Here is a 26,221-nt window from a genome sequence, read left to right on the forward strand (position 1 = left end):
ACCACTGAGCTAAATCCCCAACCCCCGGGATGGAGGCTTTTGATGCAGAGAATTTCAGCTCTACTCTATTCTCTAGAGACCAGACCTGTAGCTAGGTCTGTTTCATAGACAGCCCCCCAGCCCACCCCTAAATCCCTGCTGAGAGTGGAGTGAGGAGTCACAGCCACTGGGCTTGGGCTTTTTGGCTTTTCACATTGGCAGTGATCATATGACCACATGCTTTCAGCTTTTTCAATTGTCTTTCCTCTATCCTGAATTTATGTCTTTAAAAAAGTTGGTTTTGGTTGTTTTGTTTTGAAGCAAGCTATAGCTGTTTATGGCAGGCTGGTTGGAACTTGAGATTCTCCTGCCTCAGCTCACAATGGGTTATGAGCCAAGTATTCTTTAGCATAACTTCTTTATAAGCACCTTCTCTCTCACTCCTTCATGTGCAGGGAGCATTAGAGAACATCTAATGGTTCTTTGCCCTGACTGGTTGGGGCATTGGGTCTCTCACCAGCCCCTTCCTTGGCCTCTTAGATGTTGGTTCCCATAGCCTCTGTCTTTCTTGAGCTGTTCTTTCTACGTGGAGATCAAAGGTGTTTGGTGCACGTGTACGTGCAGCTTGATGTCTTTGGTCTGTCTGGTCTATCTTTCTAGCTTTAGAAACCTGCAAATAGTATCTAATTACCTAGGTAAAAATAGCACCTAATATACCTCACACTGGGTGTCCGGAGCATTTTTATACAGTTCTTTAATTAATCTTTACAACAGTGCTGTAGTATAGGTTTTTATACTTGTTTATAGATGGTGACATTAAAGCTAAGGGAAATTAAATAACTTGCTCTCAACCCTATATATAGCTGTTTGCGGTGGGACCTGAAGTTGTAAGAATGTTTCTAATAGTAGTTAAAGTGTACCCATGCTGGCTGGCAGCTCACTACTGCCTGTAACTGCAGCTCCAGGGAGCAGATACCTTTGGGGTCCAGACACTGAAAACGCACACTCAAGCACAAGCACACACACACTCAAGTTCTCTTTCTCACACACAAAGTTAAAATTAAAAATAGTTTCAAAAAGAAATGTTTCTAACTTTATTGTGTGCTGCAGTCTAGCTTCTAAACAATCACTTTGAAGGTCTGCAGTTTGAGTTGCTTTAGCTTTTAAAACCTATGTTGTGGGGCGGAGATGGTGGCTCAGCAGTTAAGGTGCCAGCAATGACTACTCTTCAGAGGACCAGCGCCCACCCTGCCGCTAACTGCCTGTCAGTAGTTCCAAGGTGTCTGACGCCCTCTTCTGGCCTCTTTTGGTACTGCATGCACATGGTATAAAGACATATTCAGACAAAACACACACACATATTTTAAAAATATAAAAAAAGACAAAACAAATGCATATAACTGGGGAGAGCATCTCTGATGAAGATAAGATAAGGCTTGCCAACGGAGAGGTCTCATCAGTTTGAAGGTGAATGTGCATGAACTATGGAAATCAAGTGGCTGAAGGACTTACACCTTAAGTACTTGTGGATTAATCAGTTGGTGAACTTAAATAAATAGTCTCTTAGTGGAATAGCAAATCCATTCACTTAACTTTAGCTTGGAAAGAATGTTTTATAACATTAGGTTTAAATGTTGGTTTCTATCAGCTCTAATATCTGTATAGGAAAGTGCATAGAACATAAACATGATCACTCAAACATACATGGGTTTCTCTTTTGGTATTTTGTTTTGAAAAAAAAATAGATTCATTTCTTTCTTATGTGTATGGGTGTTGGCCTGTATATGTGTTTGTCATGTGTGCCCGGTGTCTGAATAGGCTGGAATAGTTGCTCGATCCAGACGAGCTTCCTTGTGGATGCTGGGGAGGGGACCCTGGTCCTTCGTAAGCGCAGCCAGTGCTCTCAACCTTCCCAGTTGTCTTTTCAGCTCTCGTTTTGTGGTTTTGAAACACGGTTTTCCTTAGGTAGCCCAGGCTGCCCTGGAGCTCACAGAGATCAGTCTGCCTCTGCCTTCCAAATGCTGGGTAAGATTCCAGCACCACCAACCTGAAATACAGTAAGTTTTTTTTTTTTGGTTCTTTTTTTCGGAGCTGGGGATCGAACCCAGGGCCTTGCGCTTCCTAGGCAAGCGCTCTACCACTGAGCTAAGTCCCCAACCCCTACAGTAAGTTTTAATACCCTGATGTTTTGAGTATTTTTTGTGTAACATCAGTAAGGGATCTTTAAACATCATAGTGGTATGATACCAAGTGTCTATGTCAATAATTAGAAGTAAATCTAAAAGACCTTTGCATCATTTATGAAAGTTAGATTAAAATGCTTTCAGGCTAAGCGTCCTTTGTGGTGGAGTATATATGCAAGCTTGGGAAGGTTTCAGAGCCAAGTAAACTTCAGTCAACCCTCTGTAAGTTGAGTTTTTCCCTGGAAGCTTAGAAATCTAAAATGTTGACTCTCAGAGGCCCTGTATTTTAATTCCAGTCTTAGCAATTCATAGGAAATCCCCGTCACTGCCTTTATTTAGTGAGCATTAAAATGTTACTTGTATAGGTTAGTGACACGTGTAACGAGGGAACAACCGTATGGACTTGTGCCAGCAGATGCTGTGTCTAGACGAGGCTCTAGGAAACTTAAAACCGTCTACCTACACTCCCAGTTAGCTGGTCGTCTTTGTTTTTTTTTTTTTTTTTAATTTTATTTTATGTGTATGGGTATCTTACCTGCATGTATATCTATATACTGCTTGTATGCCGGATGTGAAGCATCAGATTGCCTGGGACTATAGTTACAGATGGCCGCCATGGCGGTGCTGGGAACTGAACCTGTATCCTCTGGAAGAGCAGGTAGTGCTCTTAACCACTGAGCCATGTCTCCCACACCCTGAAGTCGTCTTTTTAGCACTTTTCTTTGAGACAGTGTCTCTATTTATTTTATTTACTTTTGTGTGCATTGCATTTTGTCTTGCATGTGCATGAGCGTGAGTTGCCAGATCCTCTGGAACTGGAGTTAGACAGTTGTGAGCTGCCATGTGGGTGCTGGGAATTGAACGTGCGTCCTGGAGAGCAGTCAGTGCTCTTACCCATCAGCTCTCTCTCCAGCTCTGAAACATTGTCTTTCTCTCCTGAGGTTGGCCTTGAATCTGTATAAGGCTGAAGATGACCTTGAACTTCTGACCTCACCCCTACCCCACTCTGCCCCCAGTCTTGATACTACAGGCTTGTCACTATACAGTGAGTGACTGATGGTCAAAACATTTTTACGACGTTTTTCCTTTTCTCTAAGCTAAGTAACCTTTTCCTGTCTCCGGGCTGCTGTTCTCAGCGTCTACCCTGTAGCCCAGGTTCGCACATTCAGCGCCCTTCTCACCACCTAAAACCAACTGTCCCTCAGATCTCTGTTCATTTGTGCCTTGCCTTCTCAGAACCCTCTCTGCCCCTGAACTCCTCCTCTCACATCCTGAAGTGCTTAGGAAATCTGCCCCATCTGTAATAACAGCACAGTTGTGGTGCTGAAGGCCGACCCTCAGGCCCTGTGGATGATGTAGGTGAGCACAGGCACGGTCCTGCTTATAGACTGGTAAAGTGCAGATGTGGACCTGCCAGATGTGGGCACGATTCTACACCCAAAAGATGCTCCACTATGTTCATAGCAGCCTTATTTACGATAGCTGGAAGCTGGAAAGAACCCAGATGCCCTTCAATAGAGGAATGGATACAGAAAATGGTACATTTATACAATGGAGTACTACTCCGCTATAAAAACAGTGACTTCATGAAATTCATAGGCATGTGTACTCATTGGTTGGTAGTTTGTGCATTTTTTTAAAAGGATTTAATTGTTTTATGTGTGTGGGTGTTTTCCCTGTATTTGTGAGTGTACTTTGTGTGTGCTTGATACCTTTGGAGGTTTGACGAGGATGTTGGATCCCCTAGTATTGGAATTGCAGGTGGCTATGAGCTACCGTGAGTGTTCTAGAGATGAAACTGGGGTCCTCTGCAAAAACAGTCAGTGCTCTTAACCACTGAACCATCTCTCCAGCCCTTTATTTTTTTAAGAGAGAGAGAGAGAGTGTGTGTGTGTGTGTGTGTGTGTGTGTGTGTGTGTGTGTGTGTGTTTGTGTTGTCTGCCTGCCTGCCTGCCTGCCTGTCTGTCTGTCTGTAGGCACCCATGGAAGCCGGAGGTATCTGAATGCCTGGAGCTAGATTTATAGACAGTTGTGATTCATCTACCATGGGTGCTGGGAAACGAACTCAGATCCTATGCTAGGACAGAATGGGCTGTTAACTTCTGAGCCATCTCTGCCCCACCTCCCACCCCTTACACACTTTAACCCTACCGAAGTACATTGTTCCAAGGACTGTCAGTGTTCTCCGTGGGGAAGGCAGAGGGGGGCCGGTTCTTTCCCAAGATCACATGACCTGTGGTAGACCAGGAAGGAATCAAGATGGTGAGGCTGTAGGTCAAGTGCTCCTGACCTGGCAGGTGCTGGTTATCAGTAGTTGCTGCCCTGTTGGTTCTGTTAGAGGAGGGTCACCATCACAGACCTCTAGTGGGAATGAAGTCAGTTCTGAAGACTAGAAGTCAGGTCTAACAAGCTGAAGCAAGGCTGTGGGGAAGACAGTCCTGTCTCCTTGGCTGACTTCCTTTACTTCAATCAAGCTCCTAAGATTTTCTTTAGCGTCCGTCTTCCATCTCTTAGGCTGTCTGAAGCTCCACTCTACTTCTTGGTACTGAGATGTGGGCATCTGCTGTGGCTGCTTTGGCAAAGCACCACAAACAGGACTTTATTAAACGGCTTGGAGTCCAGAAGCCAGGCTCTTTCTGAAGGCTCAGGGAGCCTCCTTGTCCTCTCTAGGTCTTGGACAGACCCGGCAGATACTCTAGTTATGTTTCCTGCTCTGCCTCCTTTCCTCTGTGAGGTCAGTGGAGTCTGGGTGATTTCATTTCAAACCCTGTAGGTAAATACTTCTTCCAATCAAGGTTAGGTGGGCCTGGATTTGGAGGCCAGTATTCAGCCCATGACAGGGGCTCTTACTCTTCTGTGACTTTGTTGGCACTTCCTGTGAGTCACTTTCAGACTCACTGTTGGCTTCGGAAGTCTCAGTCCACTCCGTCTGGGGGAGTGCGAGTCAAGCTGTAAAGCGTACACTGTAGTGTGCCCATTTGCTCACAGCTGTACTTAGGCAAGAAGGTTTCCTTTCTACTCTGTCTTCTCCTGTCACCCTGTGAAGCGGTGGGGACACTTGGCAGTGAGCACTCTTGGGGCAGCTGGGCCAGTTCCAGTGACCCGGGAGAACTCGCAGGCCTTGGAGAACCAAAGCTTCCTCCAATCCCAGACAGAGTCATAATGGTCAGCGTGCATTTGTACAGGAGAGAGGTGGCTGTCACGCTGGCAGTTAGGACAGAGGCGATGCTTAGATGACCTGTAATGACCCCGGAACATCAGTATGGAAGGTGACTTGTTCCGACAGCCTCAGCCTTTGTGCTTACTATTTCACTACTGTGTTTGTAATGAGTTTATTCTACTTCCAGAAAAAAAGCCGTCAGTGTGAGGAGTGTGTGCTTTCGATGCGCAGAATCAGAGGTGGTTGCCACCCATTTTCGGAGTGGTGTTAGCAGGGAGTGAGCAATGCAGAGTACGCGGGTGAGGCGGGTGTAGGTGTGTGAGCATCCGTGCCTGAGAAGAGAAATGAGGATGGATGCTGTGAGCAGATTGAAGGACGTGCACGGGGGAGGTGTTACATATCACCCACATCCTGCTAGCAGACAGAATCAGCGAATTGGTGAAGTTACTACAGGTTTGAGTCATTTCATTATAAGTAAAAACTTACTAAAAGCAACTGAGTGCAGAATGGACTTCTGCCTGAAGCAATGAGTTTGTTGTAGAGAAATCCCTCAGAGACCAGAATAGATCCACATATCCTTTAGCTGTTAGGGAACCTTTCAGTAGTTTGTGGGTTGCTTGAGGAAGTTGACAGAATGGGAGCTGGAGAGAGGGCACACTGCTTTAGAGCTTGCTGCCAGCGAGAGGGCCCAACACACGCTAGGGGCTCAGACTCCTGTCACTCCAGCTCTAGGGATGCAATGCTGTCTTCTGGCCTTCACAGGTGCAAGTGTGGCATATGTGTATGTGTGTGTATGTGTGTATGGGTATGTGCACAGAAGTGTGGTGTCCATGGAGGCCAGCAGGGGGCCATCAGATGATCCCCTGGAGTTGGAGGAGTCCCAGGCAGTTGTGAGCCATCTGGTGGAGGAGCTGGCAGGTCCTCGGCATAAACAGTGCATGCGCTTACGTTCACTTGAAGTGTGGAGCTGCAGGTCACATGCTACCTGTCAGTGGGGATGTATTCTGAGAAAAGCGTCACAGGTAAGCTTGTCTTCAGTAGCGTGAACCTTATAGAATGAACTTAAGCTAGTGCCACTGACTGCATATTTGTATAGGACCTCTACTGTCTGGGTTCCGTCCGTGGACTTGAAATGCCATCATGTGATGTATGACCATGTTTCTGAATAAAGAAGAATGAAGCAGTTAAAGAAAGAACTACACAGTGTAACTCAGTTGGTAAAGGGCCTGCATGCTTGTCATGAATGAAGCCCTGGGTGCTGTCCTCAGAGGGTCATAAGCCAGGCAGTGCTGCACGGCTGTAATTCCAGCACCTGGGAAGTGAAACAGGGAATTCGAGGCCAGTCAGGTCACAGGGCAGGGAGGGGAAGAGGAAAGGAAAGAGAAGGGGAGGGAGGAAGGTGGAAGAGGGGGGAGAGAGACTGAGAGAGAGAACGAAAGAGAGCATGAGCGAACTTTATAACAAGAAAGCTGTAAGACTGAGACTTTAGAAAATAAAAGGAAGATTATCTATAACTTAGGTCAGAACTCACTAAGCACTTGAAACTGTCGATATTTCACACAGCATGGTGTTTAGGGACTTTTTTTTTTTTTTTTTTTTTTTTAAAGATTTATTTATTTATTATATATAAGTACACTGTAGCTGTCTTCAGATACACCAGAAGGGGGCATCAGATCTCTTTACAGATGGTTGTGAGCCACCATGTGGTTGCTGGGAATTGAACTCATGACCTCTGGAAGAGCAGTCGGGTGCTCTTAACCGCTGAGCCATCTCTCCAGCCCGTTTAGGGACTTTTAATCAGTCTTTTTGCTGAGAAGACTGGCATCGTTAGCTTTGGAAATTAGAGTAATAAGATCATTTCCATACCAGTCATAAGCTCAGTCTTACTCCCTGGTCACCTTGGCAGCTGCTCTTGGTTGGGGGCTGCCCTGCACTTCAGGCAGGAAGATGATGGCTGCAAAGAAGATGAAAAGGTCTCCAGAGCTGATCCGTTGTAGACTTACTTGTTGTGAAAAGTGGAAAGTTAGGTTTGGGACAAACATTCTCCGAAGACAATCAGACAGGCTTGGTTGTCCTTGCCAACAAGTGCCCAGCTTGGCTGAAATAGAATACTATGCCATGTTGGCCAAAACTGGTGCCCATCTCTTCCATGACAGCCATATTGATGGGGGTAAAGCGTGTGAGAAATGCTTATACTGAGTGTGCACACCGCCTACCACGGACTCAGGTGATCCTGATATTAGAGGCATTGCCAGAGCAGACGGGGGAAGTAGAGCGGGGAGTTTTTCTTTCATGAAACTTCACCAGAGCTCACTGGGAGGGAGGGAGGGAGGGAGGGAAGAAGGAAGGAAAGAAGCAAGAGAATGAACTTAGAAGTATCTGTTAGAATGACATGTAGAGCAGAGTTTTTAAAAATGTTTTTGTTTGTTTGTTTTCTTTTTTTCGGAGTTGGGGACCGAACCCAGGGCCTTGTGCTTGCTAGGCAAGTGCTCTACCACTGAGCTAAATCCCCAACCCTAAAAATGTTTTTATAAGTTTTATATTTATGACAAATAAAGACCAAAAGAAAAATAAGTGTGGGTGAGAGCCGGGGAGATGGCTCAGTGTGGAGGAACACTTGTTGAACAAGCCTGAGGCTCCGAGCTCAGATCCCAGTACCCAAGAGCCATGCTGTAGCTGCGTAATGTGGGCAGTGACAGGATCACTGGGTCCCAGGTCCAGCTGAGAGCTCGTTTCCTCAGGCAAGGTATATGGAGCAGGATACCTGACATTCACCTCTGACCTGCACTCACACATGGAGTGGAATGCCTGCACCTGTGCTTGTACAGATGCCAAAAAAAGGATGCTCCTACTCAGTGTGATGGGTGTGTGTGTGTGTGTGTGTGTGTGTGTGTGTGTGTGTGTGTGTCACTAATGATCTTACTCACTGTGGTGTGGTAGAGGCTCTTGTCTAAGACCTCCACATCTTGCCGTGGCCTGATGGCCAGTGTCCTCACTGTACAAGTGAGGGACATAAGTGGCTTGGAGGGAGCTTGTCATGGCCATGCAATTTATCTCAAGGGACCAAGCCCATTCAGAGCCAGATCTTTTCCAGTTGGTAATGTTGAGACTAGAACCCAGGCCTTGACCATTCCACACTGATTCATATTCTTAGATTGTGTGTGTGTGTGTGTGTGTGTGTGTGTGTGTGTGTGTGAGAGAGAGAGAGAGAGAGAGAGAGAGAGAGAGGAGAGAGAGAGAGTGAGTGCGCATTGCTGAATTAAGGGGGATTCTTACAAAGCCCAGGCTTAGTTTAGCCTGTGTAACAGTGTGTGGGTGTGCTCTCTGCTTGTGTGGCGTCCCAAGCTGTAAGACTTCCTAAGTCTCAGGTTAAGATTCTCACTCACGAAGCTGGTACAGTGGAGATGCCTGAGGGCTGGGCTGTTCTTTGCAGAACTCTCTGATCATGACTCTGGGGTCATGTTTTTGTTTTATGTTTAGGTATTTGCAAGTAACCTCTATTCATTAATGCAGAACATTATTTTGATCTAGGAGTCGTGGGCACAGAAGTCCAAGTTATTGGAGGTTATTTGGGTTTGAATAGATGAACAGTAAGTGGGCGTCAGCACAGTCTGCGTGTTACATGGTTGAACCTGGTGGATAGATGTTTGTTGGGTGAGTGATCTTGTATCTGATATATTTCTTCCCTGATTTCACAACAGAGAAGAAGACACAGAAAATGAAAATGAAAAGAAAGTTTGGTACTACAGCACAAAGGTCCAGCTTGCAGAGTTAATAGACTGTCTAGACAAAGATTACTGGGAAGCAGAGCTCTGCAGAGTTCTAGAGGACATTCGGGAGGAGATGCAGCAGCACATGGACGTAACCGAAGACCTGACCAACAAGGCTCGTGGCAGCAACAAGTCCTTCCTAGCGGCAGCTAACGGTGAGGCCAACCCTTCTTGAGCTGTTGTCGTACTGGAGACAAGCTTGGAAATGTCCAAGTTTATGCCTGGTGCTTTTCCGATTCTCTAGCTCACGGTTCCCCTCAGTGAGGCTAGCAAATCAGGATGCTGTGTGTTAGTGTTTGCTCCTTGCTCAGTCACCGATGGGACCCCCCAGACCCACAAGTCATATAGTTCTTGTTTGTTTAGTGACAGCTCTGTGTGACTCAGGCTGGGTTCCAGTTACTGTATAGCCCAGGTTGGCCTTGCTCATCCTGGTCTTGCAGTGTCAGCTGTCAGGGTACTGACTATGAAGGGCGTCCACCTCACTTAGCTCACTGTGTCCTCACTGCCTCCTTCCTCACTGTAGACAGCTGTAGAGAACACTTTATTTACTCCCACCAGATTACTCCCACCCACACAGTCAAGTGGACACAGGTCTTGTTTCCTGTGTCCTCCGCTTTTAGTGCATCTTGTTGTAGACAACCCCCCAGAAGGCGATTTGTATTGCTTGTCTCGCTAATGTTAGGGCTCACAGGCTACACGAGCATTACTGAGGCTCACCCTCAGTCTCTTGCAGTTTATCTAATTCTGGAAAAATGGGCCTGGTAACTATAGTTTAAGAAAGACAACCAAGATGAAGTTGGGGACTGCTGAGGGAGGGACAGAGACAAGGGCTGCAGATCCACAAGGGGAACGCTGCGTTCTTGTCTGTGTAGACTTCACACAGCAGTGGCAGGCTTCCCTTTATCCCCACGAGGAAGCTGCTTTAAATGGATTCTCTAGAGGACACACCCAGTCTCCTGTGCATGTATTAGAACGTGCAGACATTCCCCGTGTTATGGGACCCAGATTGTTAGCTTCCAAACATTCTCTCACTGTAAAAGAACCAAAAGTGAGCCAGGTAGAGTAACACACACCTTTAAACCCAGCACCCAGGAGGCAGAAGCAGGTGGATCTCTGAGGTTTAGGCCACTGTGGTCTATAGAGGGAATTCAGGACAGCTAGGGCTGCACAGACTCTGTCTCAGAAAATCAAAAAGTTGGACTGTAAGGATGAGTTGAACTGGTGTATGGATAAGACACATGAAGAGGACAAGGAACTTAGAAAAAGCTCTCAAAGGTCAAGGATGAGACAGCTCAAGCAGTAAGTTAATGGTATTAGAGAATGAGGTGGTGTGCATGCCTGTGGTCTTAGCACTTGTTGAGTACAAGGTTAGGGCTAGAGGATGGCTCAGCTGTTAGAGCGCGTGTTCTTGTAGAGAACCCACGTTCAATTCTCAGAACACATAGTGGTTTACAGCTATTCATTTTTATTTTATTTATTTATTTATTTTTTGGTTCTTTTTTTCGGAGCTGGGGACCGAACCCAGGGCCTTGCGCTTGCTAGGCAAGTGCTCTACCACTGAGCTAAATCCCCAACCCCACAACTATTCATAACTCCAGCTCTAACGCTCTCTCCTGGCCTCCAAAGGCAGCAAGCAAACATGTAGCCCATATAAAGACATGCAGGTCAACACACACATGTAAGATAAAGTGATGTTCTGTTTTGTTTGTTTTTGTTTTCTGTGTGTGGTCCTGGCTGTCCTGGAACTTGCTCTGTAGACCAGGCTGTCCTCAAACTCACAGAGATCCTCTTGCCTCTGCCTCTCAAGTACTAGAATTAAAGGCGTGTGTCACCACCCCCTGACCCCTGCAAGGCCAGCCTCAGATACAGCACTGAATTTGAGTCCAGTCTGAGCCTCATGACAATCCCACCTCAAGCAAACAACCAGACAAACTAACAAGAAAAGATGCTTAATTTTGTGGGTATGGTAGCATATCCCAGCCACTCAGGATGCTGAGGCAGGTGAATTACAAATTTCAGCCCAGTTTGGGCCTCGTAACAAGAACTCATTTCTGAGAATGTATTTTATTAAAAACTAAGGAGTCTGGTTAGTGTCCCTGTGTCCATAGTTGTTTCTCTTATGCTGGTACCATGCCGTGGTGGCACCCTGCCCACGTTGAAAGAGGGCACCCTTAGCTGGGCCCTAGTGGCTTTCAGAAAAGTTACAGAGCTTCAGAAAGAAGTGTTTCCATATGGGCTCTGCTCATTTTATACTGGGGAAGTAGAGGTTTGCAGATCTAGGGAGCTTACTCAGGATCAGGGAGCAGATTCACCTCAGGTCTTTATTGGGTTGCAGGTCGGTTTTTGATTCTTGTATAGACTGAGTCTATGTCAGTTTGGAGTGTTTGCTCATGGCCGGGCATGTGACAGTGATAGATACATCCAGTTTCAATTTTAAGCCCCTCACTGGCTTTCACTGGGGCTGTATATTGATTGCTGTATATGTAGTCCAGATGTGCCTGGGTTGTAGGCGTGATCGCTGCGCTCTGCCTGGGTTGTAGGTGTGATTGTTGCGCTCTGCCTTTGCCATCTCATCTTCACAAAGAAAGTTGATTTTTATTACTAGCATTTATTTTTAAAAAGTAAAGCTCACCAAGTTAAATTAATTATAAATGAAATATGTTTTATTTTGTGTGCTCCCCCATCCCCCACACACACTTTAGGTTAGGTCTCACTGTGTGGCCCTGGCTGGCCTGGAACTCATAGCTTAACTACTTGCCTCTCTTTTCCAAGTGCTGAAATTAAAGGTCTCTGCCACTGCATGTAGCCTTAAAGATCTTAAAAATATTTATTTATTTGTGTGTGTGTGTGTGTGTGCGCGCGCACTGGAGCATGTGGTTATCTGTGTGTGTACGTGGTTGCCTCTGGAGACCAGAATATGGCATTAGATCTGCTGGAGTTACAGGAGATCTGAGAGCCTCTTGGCATGAGTGCTGAGAACTGAATTCAAGTCTTCTAGCTGGTGTAGTTTCCTTTCTTTCTTTCCTTCCTTCCTTCCTTCCTTCCTTCCTTCCTTCCTTCCTTCCTTCCTTCTCTCTCTCTCTTTCTTTCTTTCAAATAAATTTCTTCACTTTCTTCAGACACACCAGAAGAGGGCATCAGATCTCATTACAGACAGTTGTGAGCCACCATGTGGTTGCTGGGATTTGAACTCAGGACCTCTGGAAGAGCAGGCAGTGCTCTTAACCACTGAGCCATCTCTCCAGCCCCTGTAGTTTTCTTTCTTAAAGACTTAAAAACAATTGGATATTAACACCACTCCCCTTCTTTTGGAACAAAGTCTCACTATGTAGCCCTTGGCTGTCCTGGAACTTGCTATGTTGGTAATGCTGGCTTTGTAGTCAAAGGTTCCACCTGCCTCCAACCCTGGGTGCACCACCAAGCCCAGCAGACATTAAAATTCCCAAGTGTCATTTGTTAGTAATTTTATATTTAGTTATGAAAGAAAACAATTACATTTGTTGTTTGTTACAGAGGAAATTTTGGACTCCTTAAGAATCAAAAGAGGGGAAGATATTGACTGTGATCAGAACCCAGAAGATACAGAAAAAGACAAGAATGAGGGTGAGAACGACAGCTCCAAAGATGCTGAGAAGAGCAGGGAGGAGTCGGAGGACCAGTCCCCAGACAAGGACGCTGACGGCAAAGTCCTGGAGGAAGAGCCCGGGCAAGGCAAACCTGAGGGTAAAAGAGTTACTTGGTTCAGAGAAATATTTTGTTAATGCTTCAATTTTACTTGCCAAATGAAAATAGGAATTTTTACTGCAAATGGCTATTTTTGATTCCCAAAGATATTTAAGAGAATCTGTTGTAATCACATCTGTGGAAATGAGTTTATATATTGACGGATTTGCAATAATATAATACTTATATTCTAAGAAGTTGGAAGTTGACATCCTGTGAAATTTATTGATGAAAAGTTACTATTTTATACCAGATTATGTATGGTATATGTTAAAATGTGTTCTTTTAAAAAATTAATTCTAAAACATTCTTAATATCTTACTCTTTATTTTTGGATGACCCGTTACAAAGCTCTTCCAGAGTCTGACTTGCTTTAAAATGGCCGTCAAAGAGAAGCAGTTTTTTTTTTTTTTTTTTTAAAGGATTGGCTATTTTATGTATTTAGAAGCAGGTATTTTTGGTGATTGATGATTTTTTAGTTGGTTGAATGTGGCCACTTGTCCGAAGTCAATCGTAAAGCATACCTTTAAAGTTTTGTTGTGCGTTTTGCTGTAGAGCCAACAGAAGTTGGGGATAAAGGTAACTCTGTGCCAGCAAATCTTGGTGACAACACAACAAATGCTTCTTCAGAAGAGACTAGTCCCTGTGAAGGGAGGAGCCCCGAGGGCTGTCTCTCAGAAACCCATGATAGCAGCACGGCAGAGAAGAAGGTGGCATCTGAGCTCCCCCCGGATGTACCAGGTACAGAGGGCAGCGTATCAATGCCTCTGTAATGGGGGACCCTTCCCTTTGCAGTCAAAGCTGCATGTCACCTAGAACCTGACGGTCTGCATCCATCCATGCTGCTTGCTCACGGTGCCATTCCCGACTGCTAAACTGTCACCTAACACCCGATGTTTGGCAGATACCTTGCGATTAGTGCCTGGAACTCCCTCTCAGCCCTCATGCTTGTGTGTATTGGATGGATTTGTGTGCCTGGTCACCAGACCATCCTGACCGAGACTTTGATTTGAGTTACTCACATAGTAATGTGTGTCTCCATGTTGAGTGACTTGGCCCTTGTGGCTCTGGTTATACTAACACATTAATTTTCTGTTTGCATGCTCATGTAGTGCTACATGTCAGATCATAATTAGTAGATAATCCATCATCACCAACATTTTTGCAAGGTGCATTGATATGTTAACCAATAATTCCAATTTTAACCTTTTTAATGTTGAAATTTTACTTGGAGTAAGTTATATATACTAAGAATGTGATTATGACCTTTCGCTTTTCAAAAAGTCCAGTGGTATTTTTATCGTAGCAGCATGCATAATCCTACATATATAGTTCAGATGATTAAAAGTGAGAAAGTGAGCATCAAAAATCTCAAAGTCATGGTGGAAGGGAATCCTCTTTGTGAATATATTAAGACTCCCGTTTGCAGGGTTGAGTGTGGTATTGCTGTGTTAGTGATACTGGGGTCTGACTGGTGTGTTAGAAACACTGTTGTGTGGAAAAGGTGTGCAGCCTAGGTCTGCTTCTGCCCTAAACCAGTGCCACTCGGCTTTGAAGGGCCTCCATGTTTCTGATTGGAATGGGAAGGGTTTTTGGCAACCAGCTTTGAGAGTTGCTGAAAACCGCAGGGAAAGCTTAGGTCAGGCATAGGCTCCACATGAACCCCAGGAGTCAGCCATATGTAGTTGGTGCTGTTGAGGCAGTCAGGAACTCAGGGCCCCGCATAGTGAGCGCTAAGCTGGGCAGGGCTACTTAGGGAGACCCTGTGTCAAAACACAGAAAGGAAACTGTAGACTTGACAGCTGCTGTTTGGGGCGCTCACTGGGGAGGCCATAGAGATTAGACTCGAGATCTGTGTAATCTACTCACGTAAGGAGAGACTGGAGTGGAAGATTTTGACTGAATATTAACTTCCTTAAAATTAGAATTGTTTAGAAGACAAGTTGTCAGTGAGAGGGTAGTATTTCCCAGGGACTGTTTTCTCAAGGGGCTGGAGAAACGCAGGTCCATAGTTTGGTTCTAGAGTTGACTGAGTTCTAAGCTTTGGTCAGTTTTATTCTCAGTTTATATATTCTGGATTAAAAGTTGGAAGGTGGAGCATTATTGCTGAAATAATGTAAAAAAAAACCTTCCATGTTTATTACTTTTTAAATATAATTATCGTTCTTTTAGATTGATCAATATTTAATGTAAATCTGACCTAACTGACCTGTTTTTAAACCAGGTTTGATTGAGTTTGATCACTTAAATCCTTGGATTCTAGCCTTTGCATGCTGTTATATTACACGATTTATTTTGTGTGGGCGGGTATGGGCAAACACATGCACGTGTATGCGTGTGCCTATGTAATAGCAGATGTAGAGATTCAAGGACAGCCTCAGCCACAAGCACCTTTCCCTTCTAAGCCATCTTGCCAGCCTGCGTTTTGTTTTTATCAAGCAGTTAATATTGTAATAAGTTTTAGACTCAGTAGTCTAAATACACATCCCTGGCCAGAGTAGACTGCACTCTGGTGAGTCTCAGATAGCTGTAACAACCGTTCTAGCCATGAGGGAGGATGCTCTGCTTTCCCACTGCTCTGCTTCCAGCTCCTGTTATCCGGCAAGCGGCTGTTACTCTTCTGTGCCTGGGGAGGGTGAGGTGTGCTCTGTGATGCCACTGTCACTGTCCTCACCTCCGTGGGTCAGCTGGCTGTTGGGGTCTGGGGTGGGAGAGTTGCCCAACAGATTAGAAGTAGCACCCACGGTGTGGAGCACCTCACTTGTCTCTTTCTCAGACTTGCAGAATATGTTTGGACACAATATTTACTGAATAAAGCCTTTTGATACAATAATACTGTCAGACTAGGTGGAGAGAGACTCTGGGTCAGTTAAATTTTCTTGAACTCGTAAATGAGTGAGCACAGGGAGCCAGCAGGCGCACCTACCCACCGGAGAGACAGACAGACAGACGGGTGTCTCTAAGACACCAGTGCCACTTTTGTCCTTTTGTTTTTATAATTTTTAGATTGTCTTTCATATGTATGAGTATCTGAGTGTTTGCTGCATGTTTATCTATGTATATCAGGCACCTAGTGCTGGAGGAGGTCCGAAGAGAATAGCAGATCCCTGGAACTGGAGTTGGTTGTGAGCCACCATGCAGGTGTGGGAATTGAACTTGAGACCTCTGCAAGAGGGGCAAGTGAAATGGAAGTGTATGGTTTGGACACACAGTGAAGGATTCTTTGCCAACTACCTGCATGTATTGGTTCTCCTTGCATTGTGTTGTTGAGCTGTTTGTCATGACTCCATAGAGAGCAAAAGCACCAAAAACCTTCTGGTGGTGCGCTGGGGGCTTCTTGCTGCTTCTGTGGACTTGGGATGGTTGGCAGAGTGATGTCAGCTGATGAGACTCACATGCTGAGGGAGGAGTGATGTTTGGAGGGAGTGTAGAGTACCCATGGTGAAGTGACTTGATGGCTGGCTTTGCAGTGCTTCTTGGTCTGGAGTCTTCGCTGATCTTCACGATCTTCACCTCACTGAGAGAGGCACAGCCCAGAAGGTCTGCAGTCTCGGGTGGTCTTGTTTTCCTCCTGCTGACTCATGCCCATTCTGCTGAGGCCTAGCTGTTTCTGTTAGGTCAGGTCGGGCCACCGCTGCTGGTTTGTGTTTGCTGACTTGCCACTGCTGACCTGGACTGCTGGTGTATTCGTGCGGCATTTGCAAGTGGATCAAGCGGCCACTGCTGAATCCTGTGAACTGAACCATTGATTTCCTGACAGCACATATGGGATTTGTTGCAAAGAACAATTTCTGAACAGGTCCACTTCCTCTGTGTCCTAATAGCCTTTCTTTTTCACTACCTCTGGTGGGCAGTAGCCTAGAAGGGAAGGTAAAGCATTTAAGAACTGTTATTAAAAGAAGGATTTGAAAAAAATCTAAAACTATAGGCAAGTGTTCTTAACTGCTAAACCACCTTTTCAGTCTCTGATTTTGCTTTAAAAAGAGAGAAAAGGGGGGGGGAAGTGAATCATGATACTGTGTTTTGTTTTTTTTATTATTATTAATTTTTATTTTGAGGCAGGATTCTTATATGTAGTCCTGCTTGTCCTGGAACTTACTCTGTAGATCAGGCTGCCCTCAAACTCAGAGACCTGCCCCTGCCTCTTGAGTGCTGGAATCAAAGGCATGCACAACCACTGCCTGGCCTTTCAATGTATCATTTTTAAAAAGATTTATTTATTGTATATAAGTACACTGTAGCTGTCTTCAGACACATCAGAAGAGGGCATCGGATCTCATTACAGATGGTTGTGAGCCACCATGTGGTTGCTGGGATTTGAACTCAGGACCTCTGGAAAAACAGTCAGTGCTCTTAACCTCTGAGCCATCTCTCCAGACCTCAATGTATAATTTTTAATGTCTGTTTTTTTTTTTTAAATTTGTTTGTTTTCCTTCAAGACAAGGTCTGAGTGTATCGTCTTCACTGGCCTGGAACTTGTGTGTAGACCAGGCTGGTCTTGAATTCAGAGATAGCTGTTCACCTCTGCTTCCCAAGAGCTAGGATGAAGGGTATGAGTCACCATTTTTATCTGGTATCTCATTTTAAAAATTCTTTTATACTTAATAAGATACCAGTAAGAACTAAAATATCCAGTGTCAGGTAGAGCATCATCTTTTCCTGTCACCCCACTATGTATATGTAGCATGGTTCGTTTATCCTTTTATGCTAACCTAACCGTTTATGTACTCTGCTGTGTATCTGTGAGTGCTTCCCAGTATGTATGTATGTATGTATAGTGTGACCCTTGTGAAATAAGAGGCTGGAAGACAGTGTTAGATCCTCTGGAGCTGGAGTTGCAGGCTGTGGCCAGTGTGTGAGCGGTGAGAACCAATCCTGGATCCTCTGCAAGAACAAGCACACTTGTCTGCTGTGCCGTCTCTCCAGCTTCCAGTGATAGTTTTTAAGTTTCCAGTGGAGGGCCTTCGTGAACAATAAATACTATTATGGTTATTCCTCTGTCTTTTACATATGCACCTGTATTTCTAGAGGCATAAACCTCATCGTGGATTTCCTGGTCTTTAATGTAGTATGTGTTTGCCTCCATACATCCCTGTAGCAGTCGACACACACTGTAGTAAGTCTCTGAAGTTTCCCTCACAGTGGGAGAGAGAGCTCTGGCTGCAGGTCATTGCCAGCTAGTGGCATCAACACTGTCATCCGTTCTTCCCCTTTGGGACAGGAGTACAGGGGAACCTTCCAGATGGCATGTGGGGCTACTGTATTGTGGTTTGTACCTGTAGTTAGCAGGCTATTGAAGACATAGAACGTATGTATGTGTATGTGCATGCAAGTGAGTGTGTGTGTGTGTGTGTGTGTGTCTGCATCTGTGTGTATATGTGTGTGTGTGTCTGCATCTATGTATGTGTGTGTATCTGTGTATGTGTGTGAGTGTGTGTGTGCATCTGCATCTGTGTGTATATGTGTGTGTGTGCGTCTATGTATATGTGTATGAGTGTGTGTCTGTGTATATGTGTGTGTCTATGTGTATGTTTGAGTGTGTGTCTGTCTGTGTGTCTATGTGTATGTGTATATGTGTCTTTGTGTCTATGTGTATGTATGTGAGTGTGTGTCTGTCTGTGTATATGTGTGTATGTGTGCGTCTGTGTATGTATGTGAGTGTGTGTCTGCATCTGTGTATATGTGTGACTGTGTGTGAGTGTGTGTCTGCATCTGTGTATATGTGTGACTGTGTGTGTCTGTGTGTGTCTATGTATATGTGTGTGTGAGTGTGTGTCTGCATCTGTGTGTCTATATGTGTGTGTGTCTATGTGTATGTGTATGAGTGTGTGTCTGTCTGTGTGTCTATGTGTATGTGTATATGTGTCTTTGTGTCTATGTGTATGTATGTGAGTGTGTGTCTGTCTGTGTATATGTGTGTATGTGTGCGTCTGTGTATGTATGTGAGTGTGTGTCTGCATCTGTGTATATGTGTGACTGTGTGTGAGTGTGTGTCTATGTATATGTGTGTGAGTGTGTGTCTGCATCTGTGTGTCTATATGTGTGTGTGTCTATGTGTATGTGTGTGAGTGTGTGTCTGCATCTGTGTGTATGTGTGTGTATGTTTGTGTGTGTCTGCATCTGTGGGCGTATGTGCACAGGTCGTTTGGTTTTCCTCTTTTATGAAGTGTCTGTCCTTTGTGTACTTTTTGTTTGTTGGCGCAGATCTTTCCCCTTTAAGGCCATCTTTACTAAAGCAAAAATTCCTGTATTGTTTGAGTGATCCAGTCTCATGGTCCGTGATTGACTGCGGCGTGGCTGTGATTATTTTTCGCATACATTACTGTGTCATAATTTTAGTACTTTGGCTGGGACTTTACATTCTCTCACGAGTGAGACTGGCGTACATTTCCTCTGCTGTCCCTGTCCGTCTCTAGAAATGAGATTATTGTTTCGTCATAAAAATCATCTTAGGGAGTGGCGACATGGCTCAGTGTAAAAGTACTGTCCATACAAGGCTAAGTTCAGGCCTGGGAACCCACGGCAGAAAGCAGTAGGCAGCCTCTGAGGGTTGTCATGTACTCCACATGTATGCCGTGGCACATACATGTCTGCACATACACTTTAAACAATAATGGTGCTCTCAGGCCGGGGAGATAATTCAGCCATTGATCCTGAGGTCTTACCCCAGAACCTATGTAAGTCTGTCGTAATGGTGGATAATCTCAGTACTGGGAAGAATGGCCGGTGAGAAACTTGTCTCAGATCACGTTGGGGCTGGTGAGATGGCTCAGAGGCTCTTGTCGGGCAAGGCTGACCACGTGAGTTCAGTCTGCGAAAGTCACATAGAATTACAGGGGAGAACCGACTGCGGCACCTTCCTCTGGTCTCCACACCCAGCTACTGCATGCTTTCAGTAGCTTATGAACTCCTGACCTTTCTTGTTTCCTCCCTTTGGTCTCCTTTGCTTTTTACCCCTGTGCTTCTGAAGGCCTTCCATGCCGGCTTTCTCCTGGGTTTGCTGTCAGTGCTTGCGTTTTCCTCCGCACTGCTATAGTTGGAGCTTACAATTTGTTTTTGCTGTTGTGTCACCTTTGTAACTGACTAATTTCATATGGTACTGGATGTGGGACCCAGCGCCCATGGTCAAGAGGCAAGCGCTCTACCGCTGAGTTACAGCCCCAGTACCAGTTTGACACTAGTAAATGTCTCATGTATGCCTGATGAGCACACACGCTTCCTGAAGCCAGAGTTGGAGGCAGGTGTGAGCCACCTGATGTGGGTGTTGGGAACTGAACTCAGGTCCTCTGGAAGAGCAGTGAGTGCTCTAAAGCTCTGAGCTGTTTATTTATTTATTTATTTATTTATTTATTTATTTATTTTTTAAAGATTTATTTATTATATATAAGTACAGTGTAGCTGTCTTCAGACACACCAGAAGAGGGCATCAGATCCCATTACAGATGGTTGTGAGCCACCATGTGGTTGCTGGGAATTGAACTCAGGACCTCTGGAAGAGCAGTCGGTGCTCTTAACCACTGAGTCATCTCTCCAGTCCCTGAAATTTATTTATATATTCATTCGTTAACTTACGGTGTGCCACGGCATCTCAGTAGAGGGCAGAGAACAGCTTCCAGGACTTCTGGAGGTCAGGAGACAGAAAGCGTCTTACCAGCTGAGCCGTCTTCCCAGGCTTAATATGAAAATTTAAAATCTAAAACTGCACCCAGTTAAAGTGAACAGATGTGGCAACCACCATAAGGAGCAGTCAGCGATCCAGAATGTTTCCTGTGGCTCAGATGGAAGCAGGCTGGACTGAAAGGTGGGGGTGGGGTACTTTGAAAGACAGCATTAATTTATTTACCGCATGCCTGGAACTTGGCAAGTAGAGTATGTCCTTTCTTTTAGGCCCCCTGCTATTGTGCTTAGCTGTTTATTTGAGCCTAAGTTGGTGTCATTCTCTGCAGTCTCCCTGCCTTAGGGATCCCAGGTGTGAGCACAGCGCCCTCTGCAGAGCCGTAGTTTGCATTTCTCTTGGTCGAGCTAGTGAACATATTTCTATGTGTTTAAAGGCAGCTACATCTCCTGTATTGTTTATGCTATGGTAGCCATCATACTGGGTGCCGTCAGATCTAAACCACTTCCTGTGGGCATCATCTGCTTGTTCTTCACTGGGCAGCGTCTGTCCATCCATCTGTCCGTCTGTCCATCCATCCGTATTACTTAGTGTTAGGGAGAGTACCTTTTCAGTGACAACGAGGAATGCAGACAGAGACTTTCTGAATGCCCGTGGCTTTCGTTTTTTTCTAGTACTAATTTCTGTGTACTGGTAACGCTGTAAAATCACCCAGAACAGGTGACCACGCTTAGACGGAAGACCTTGTTGCTACAGAATCCTCTCCAATTCTATTTCTAATAGAGACATTTGAAAACTTTAGAAATGTAAGACTATACGCTTCATGCTTTGGGTGTTTTTCTCAGCAAACCACTCCTTCCATAGCCCATGTGCTTGCTCTGCGCTGTGTGCAGTAGCTGTGTTGGTTCCTTTTCCTTCAGCTCTAGAATATTGAACGATCGTGTGCCTTGTGCTGGATGGTGAGAAAGAGCCTGTGAGGTGCCGGCCTGAGGGACTAACAGTGCATTTCAGTATCCCGCCATGGTCGGCTTCGCTTTCGGACCCTGAGCATCACCTACAGCCATTAAATGCTTTTCTGACATTTAGCTGTTGCTGTGGTTTTCAGAGTAAAAATCAGGTATTTTATTTTTCTAGAAGACTCTCACAAGACATGTGACAGCAGTAACACTAGTGCCACCACTGCCTCCAGCCAGCCTAATCTGGAGAACTGCAGCAGCAGCAGCAGCAGCGAGCTCACTTCCTCCCAGAGTGACTCTGCTAAGGCAGCGGATGATCCTGACATTGGAGAAAGGGACTCCCATACACCTGTCTCTGTTCAAGAAGAGATAGGTAAGAGCGCTCTCATCCATTCAAGGAGGTTTTTTTCTTTTTTCTTTTTTTCTTCAAACATTTTCAATTTTTTAAACTAACGTTTAGTAGGTTGGGAAGAATTAGTGTTTTGTGGGTTTTTTTTTTGTGTGTGTTTTTTTTTTGTTGTTGTTGTTGTTTTTAATTAACATGAGCTCACTGCTTTTGTTTCACATAAATAAAATCCTGTAAGAGGAGAAACATAGAAACCTTTTTACCCTCCTGAATCACCATCAGTATTTTGTATTTTCTATTACATTCATATGTGTATGTTTACAATTTTTTTTTTTGGCTTTTTTTGTTTGTTTGTTTTGAATACATAGATGGGATCATTCTGCATGTGTTTCTCCATCTTGTTTTGGCTTTCTGTTTTTCCACACAGTGACACGTGGTAGGGCCTTTTCATGTTGGAGGAAAAAAATAAACATATTTTTTTAGCTGCTGCATGATATTTGGTTATCACCATGGCGTTTCTTCCTGCCAGCCCCACCTCTCTGTGTATTCTGCAAGTGTTCTGGCGCTGTAGAAAGCAGTGAATGAAATGACTGGCTGGTCAAATGGTAGGCACCTTTCACAGACAGTGGGTACTGCTAATAACTCGACAACCAACAGGGGAGGAGCGCTGCTCATCTCCAGACTTGAATGTTTCCCTGTTTGCACACCTGTGTTTAACACCATTTCTCTTTTTGCCAGTGGTAAGAAAGTATTTCATGGGAAACTTTGTATATCCCTGCTTATAAATGTGGTTGCTTCTTTTTATGTGTTTAATAGCCCGTGTTTTGATGATTCCTGTTTCTGCTCACTTTTTTCCATAGGAATTTGGATATTTAAGATTGCTTCATGTATTGTGGTCATTAATATCTGCTTTAAATAAGTGTTTATATATTATTTTCTTGTGTTCAATTCTCTACTGTCCGAAATGTTTACATTTTTATGTTGTTAAGTTTATATTCATCTTTTTCTGCAGGGTTTCTCTGTATATACTTTGTGTCTTATTAAGGAGGACAACCTCAGAAATAATACATAGAGTTATAGTAATTTCTCATTACAAGTTTGTGGCACTGTTCTAAGTTTGTCTTGAGTATAACTTGATATATGATATAGGGTTTTTGGTTTTTTTTAATGGAAGTCACTGGGACATCTTCCAATAGTGTAAATATAGAGGGAATTTAATTAGCTTGTATAACTGAGAAGCCCAAGCACTCTTGAGGTGTAAGTGGGCCCAGGGGTATAAACAACTGTTTCTGTCTTTTTCCCACCCCCCTCCAGCCTTTCTCCCTCTCTCTACCTTGCCCTTCTTTTTGAACTGACTTATCTTTGTGTGATAATTTCCTTCTCTCCTAATACACCTTTCCAAGTGGCAGGTAAGGTGGCACCAGCAATTTGTTTTCATGTCTTTCCAAGGTCTGTGGCCCAAAGGCAAAGGCCCTCCTCCCGCGCCATATCAAAAGTCTTTGAGGAAGGAATTCGAGTGGCTTATCTTGGATCATATCGGTCCACCTCCATGGCCAGGGCAGGCTAGGTTTTATTGATGGCTCCAGCAAGGCTGTATGATTGAGATGGGGTAGGAATGCCTTCACAGAGAGCAGGGCTACTTCAGAGATAGGACCCAGCAGGTGCTGCACTTCCTCCCTTCAGTAGTCAACACAGCATGGTCCCTCATGTCTGTTCCCAAATACCTAGCTCACAGTACCGCCATCCAATATGGTGCATAAGGCTCACTCTCACCTGAGGACTTCCAGAACTCTTGGCCCGCAACCGCATCCAATCACTGTAGTTGTGTCTAGGCCGGAAGCTCGGGTCTCTGTGCTGTGCATTATGTTGGGCAGCTTTGGCTGTGGCTGGTCTTACACTTGTAACCCAAGGGGAGTGTGAGTTCCACAGTTAATGTAGTCCAGATAGCGGAGGGTCTTCTTTGGTAGACTTGGGACGATGACAATGGGTGAGAAGTGAGAAGCGTGTGTGAAAGGGTCTTCTAGGGGCCATTCTGCTTTGGCAACCTAGTTCTGCTGCTATACACAGTATGGACTATTGGGAATTGCTATTGGGTAAATGGTCATATATACCAGTGTGGCAGTGTCAGAGAGTCAATATGTCAAAATGACTAATCCTTGTAGATTTTTAGAAATTCCAACTATTACCTAATGCTTACTAACTAGCCTCAGGTCTGTAGACGTGAGCCTTTGTACTTCCTCATTTTGTTTGGTGGGTTAGCAGCCTCTGCGCTTTGCCTATGCTTGCCAGAGAGGCTACAATAGGACAGCCACCAAGCTGACTGCAGAGATTGACATGTTAATGGTAGAAATGTGGCCCTTGGGTGATGTGTGTTCCCTCTGTGAAGGCCTCTCCCCTCCTGTGTCTTCAACTCTGACCCTTCCAGATGAAGTTGCTCCTTGCTTTTATTCCTACTAAACTAGTAAATGCGGGGGTTAGTTTTGAGCAGCACTGTATTGTGACTGTACACAAGGAGCCTTGTTCAAAACACCTTTGCTATTCCTTCTCTGTTTTTAGGAAGTCAGCCTAAACCCAGACAGCATTCATAAAGCTATTATAGGATGTTATAAGTGGTCCCAAGAGTTCAGCTCGGACACACACAGTCCAGGGGAAGATGACAGTACCCAGGATGACTGGCTGGCTGGCTGGCTCGGCAAGATGTTTACCCTCTGCTCTAGTGTGATTCAATCAGTGGTATATTTTGTACATAAAGACTTAAAAATACTTTCTGTATTATTTAGGATTTATTGCTGTCGACAGAACTCTACCATGCTTAAAGCATAAATGGAATTTTATGAGGAGTTGACAGGAACATCAAGGACTGTTTACAGCCTCAGGTGCATTGTCAGGGTCAGGAAGCTAAGTACGGTTATCATCCTCTTCCTCAGAATTTTCTCTTCTGCTTTGGGGTATTGAGGCTTATCGTTTCCTGACATTTCCTGGGGTTTTTCTACCGTAGAGATGTAAGTTACCAGCCTCTAATTTACACCCTCACTAACAGAGAAGACTGAGTCCTACACTGGGGATTCAGTCGAGGACTAGCATGTTGAAGCCCCCGAGAGAAAGGACAAGGGAGATGAGCCGAGAGGAGAAACCAGGTTTAAAAACCATAACACAGGGGTTGGGGATTTAGCTCAATGGTAGAGCACTTGCCTAGCAAGCACAAGGCCCTGGGTTCGGTCCCCAGCTCCGAAAAAAAGAATTTAAAAAAAAAAAAACAAACCATAACACAGCCTAATGTGATGCCTGGTTGGGAGAGTCACTTCGTGGGATGGGGACGTACTCTGTTCAGTTCTGTCTGGGTGCTGTACCCACAGGGGACTTGTGACCTGTCACCCTGCTCCTATTGTAGGGAAGGGACACACTGAGCCTACCAAGGGTAAACAACCCCCCATTTGCATCTGTCTCTACTTGCCTAAAAAACACCACCGTCTGTATAGTGTGATAAATTCCTGTCCTTAGATTTATCAATGCTGTACTGTTTGATTTCTTTTTTTAAGCTTTAAATTAAAAATCAGGCCTTGTTCAATTTTCTGGCTGATGGGAAGTGTATTGTGATGAATGGCTAGGGTACGTTCAATATCCGACATGAGATATGTGCATGTAGAGAGCAGAAACTGCTTCTGGGCATTTTAGTCTTCCACCATCAAAAGCAGATATTAAGAGATTCTTATTGTGTTAAAAGAATAATTGTCGTAATGAGTTTCCATAGATAGTTGTGTAATTTCTCCAGAGAAAAATTCCGTTGTCACTTACCTTTAAAATTCAAGACTATTACTATTTATGGGAAGTTCAGTGGGGAATCTTTCTAAAATTAACTCTCCTTTTATCATACAAATCATATTGTATTAGATATGCAAGGCAACAATTTTGTATGCGTTTGAGTTGTTAACATTTGTTATTTGCAAGTTTCTGGAGACCCCTCTTTTCCAGTTGATGAGTTTCAAAGCCAGTTCCACTGTTCTCAGTAAAATAATAAACAAGTCATGGTATTTTCGCTTTTGGTGTTTTCTGTGGAGGAAACCATTGAAGTATTGATAACATTTGCTTTGCCCGTGAAAGGATGTCATCTGCCTACTTCTTGGACTTTAAATATAGGTGGCATATAGTATTGGGTAAGTGAAGCGTTCTTACTTACTTACTTCCTGTCCACATTACTTCGTGGCCTTCTCATTTGATAATAGGTGATTTCAGATTGGACAAGTCCAATGGAGAAGTTTCCGAGTCCCCTGGAACTGGGAAAGGAACGTCTGGGTCCACTCGCATCATCACCAGACTGAGGAACCCGGAGAGCAAACTCAGTCAGCTGAAGAGTCAGCAGGTGGCAGCTGCAGCCCATGAAGCAAATAAATTGTTTAAGGAGGGCAAAGAGGTGTGTTCTGATTAAAACAAAATTCTGTGCGCTGTGAAGGGTCATAGTTGTGCTTTGGAGAGAGGGCCTGGAAAGACT

At 44.6% G+C, this 26,221-nt stretch overlaps 1 protein-coding gene across 1 annotated transcript in view; it reads left to right on the forward strand.

The window, feature by feature from the left end:
• Bptf (bromodomain PHD finger transcription factor) overlaps positions 1 to 26,221 on the forward strand; it is a 101,291-nt gene that overhangs the window by 25,258 nt on the left and 49,812 nt on the right. The window contains 3 exon segments of the mRNA XM_032914211.1: positions 9,024 to 9,247; positions 12,606 to 12,815; positions 25,956 to 26,143. Of these exon segments, the coding sequence (XP_032770102.1) occupies positions 9,024 to 9,247; positions 12,606 to 12,815; positions 25,956 to 26,143 (622 nt within the window).

The sequence above is a fragment of the Rattus rattus genome, chromosome 9 (genome assembly GCF_011064425.1).
Source record: "Rattus rattus isolate New Zealand chromosome 9, Rrattus_CSIRO_v1, whole genome shotgun sequence".
NCBI lineage: Eukaryota > Metazoa > Chordata > Mammalia > Rodentia > Muridae > Rattus > Rattus rattus.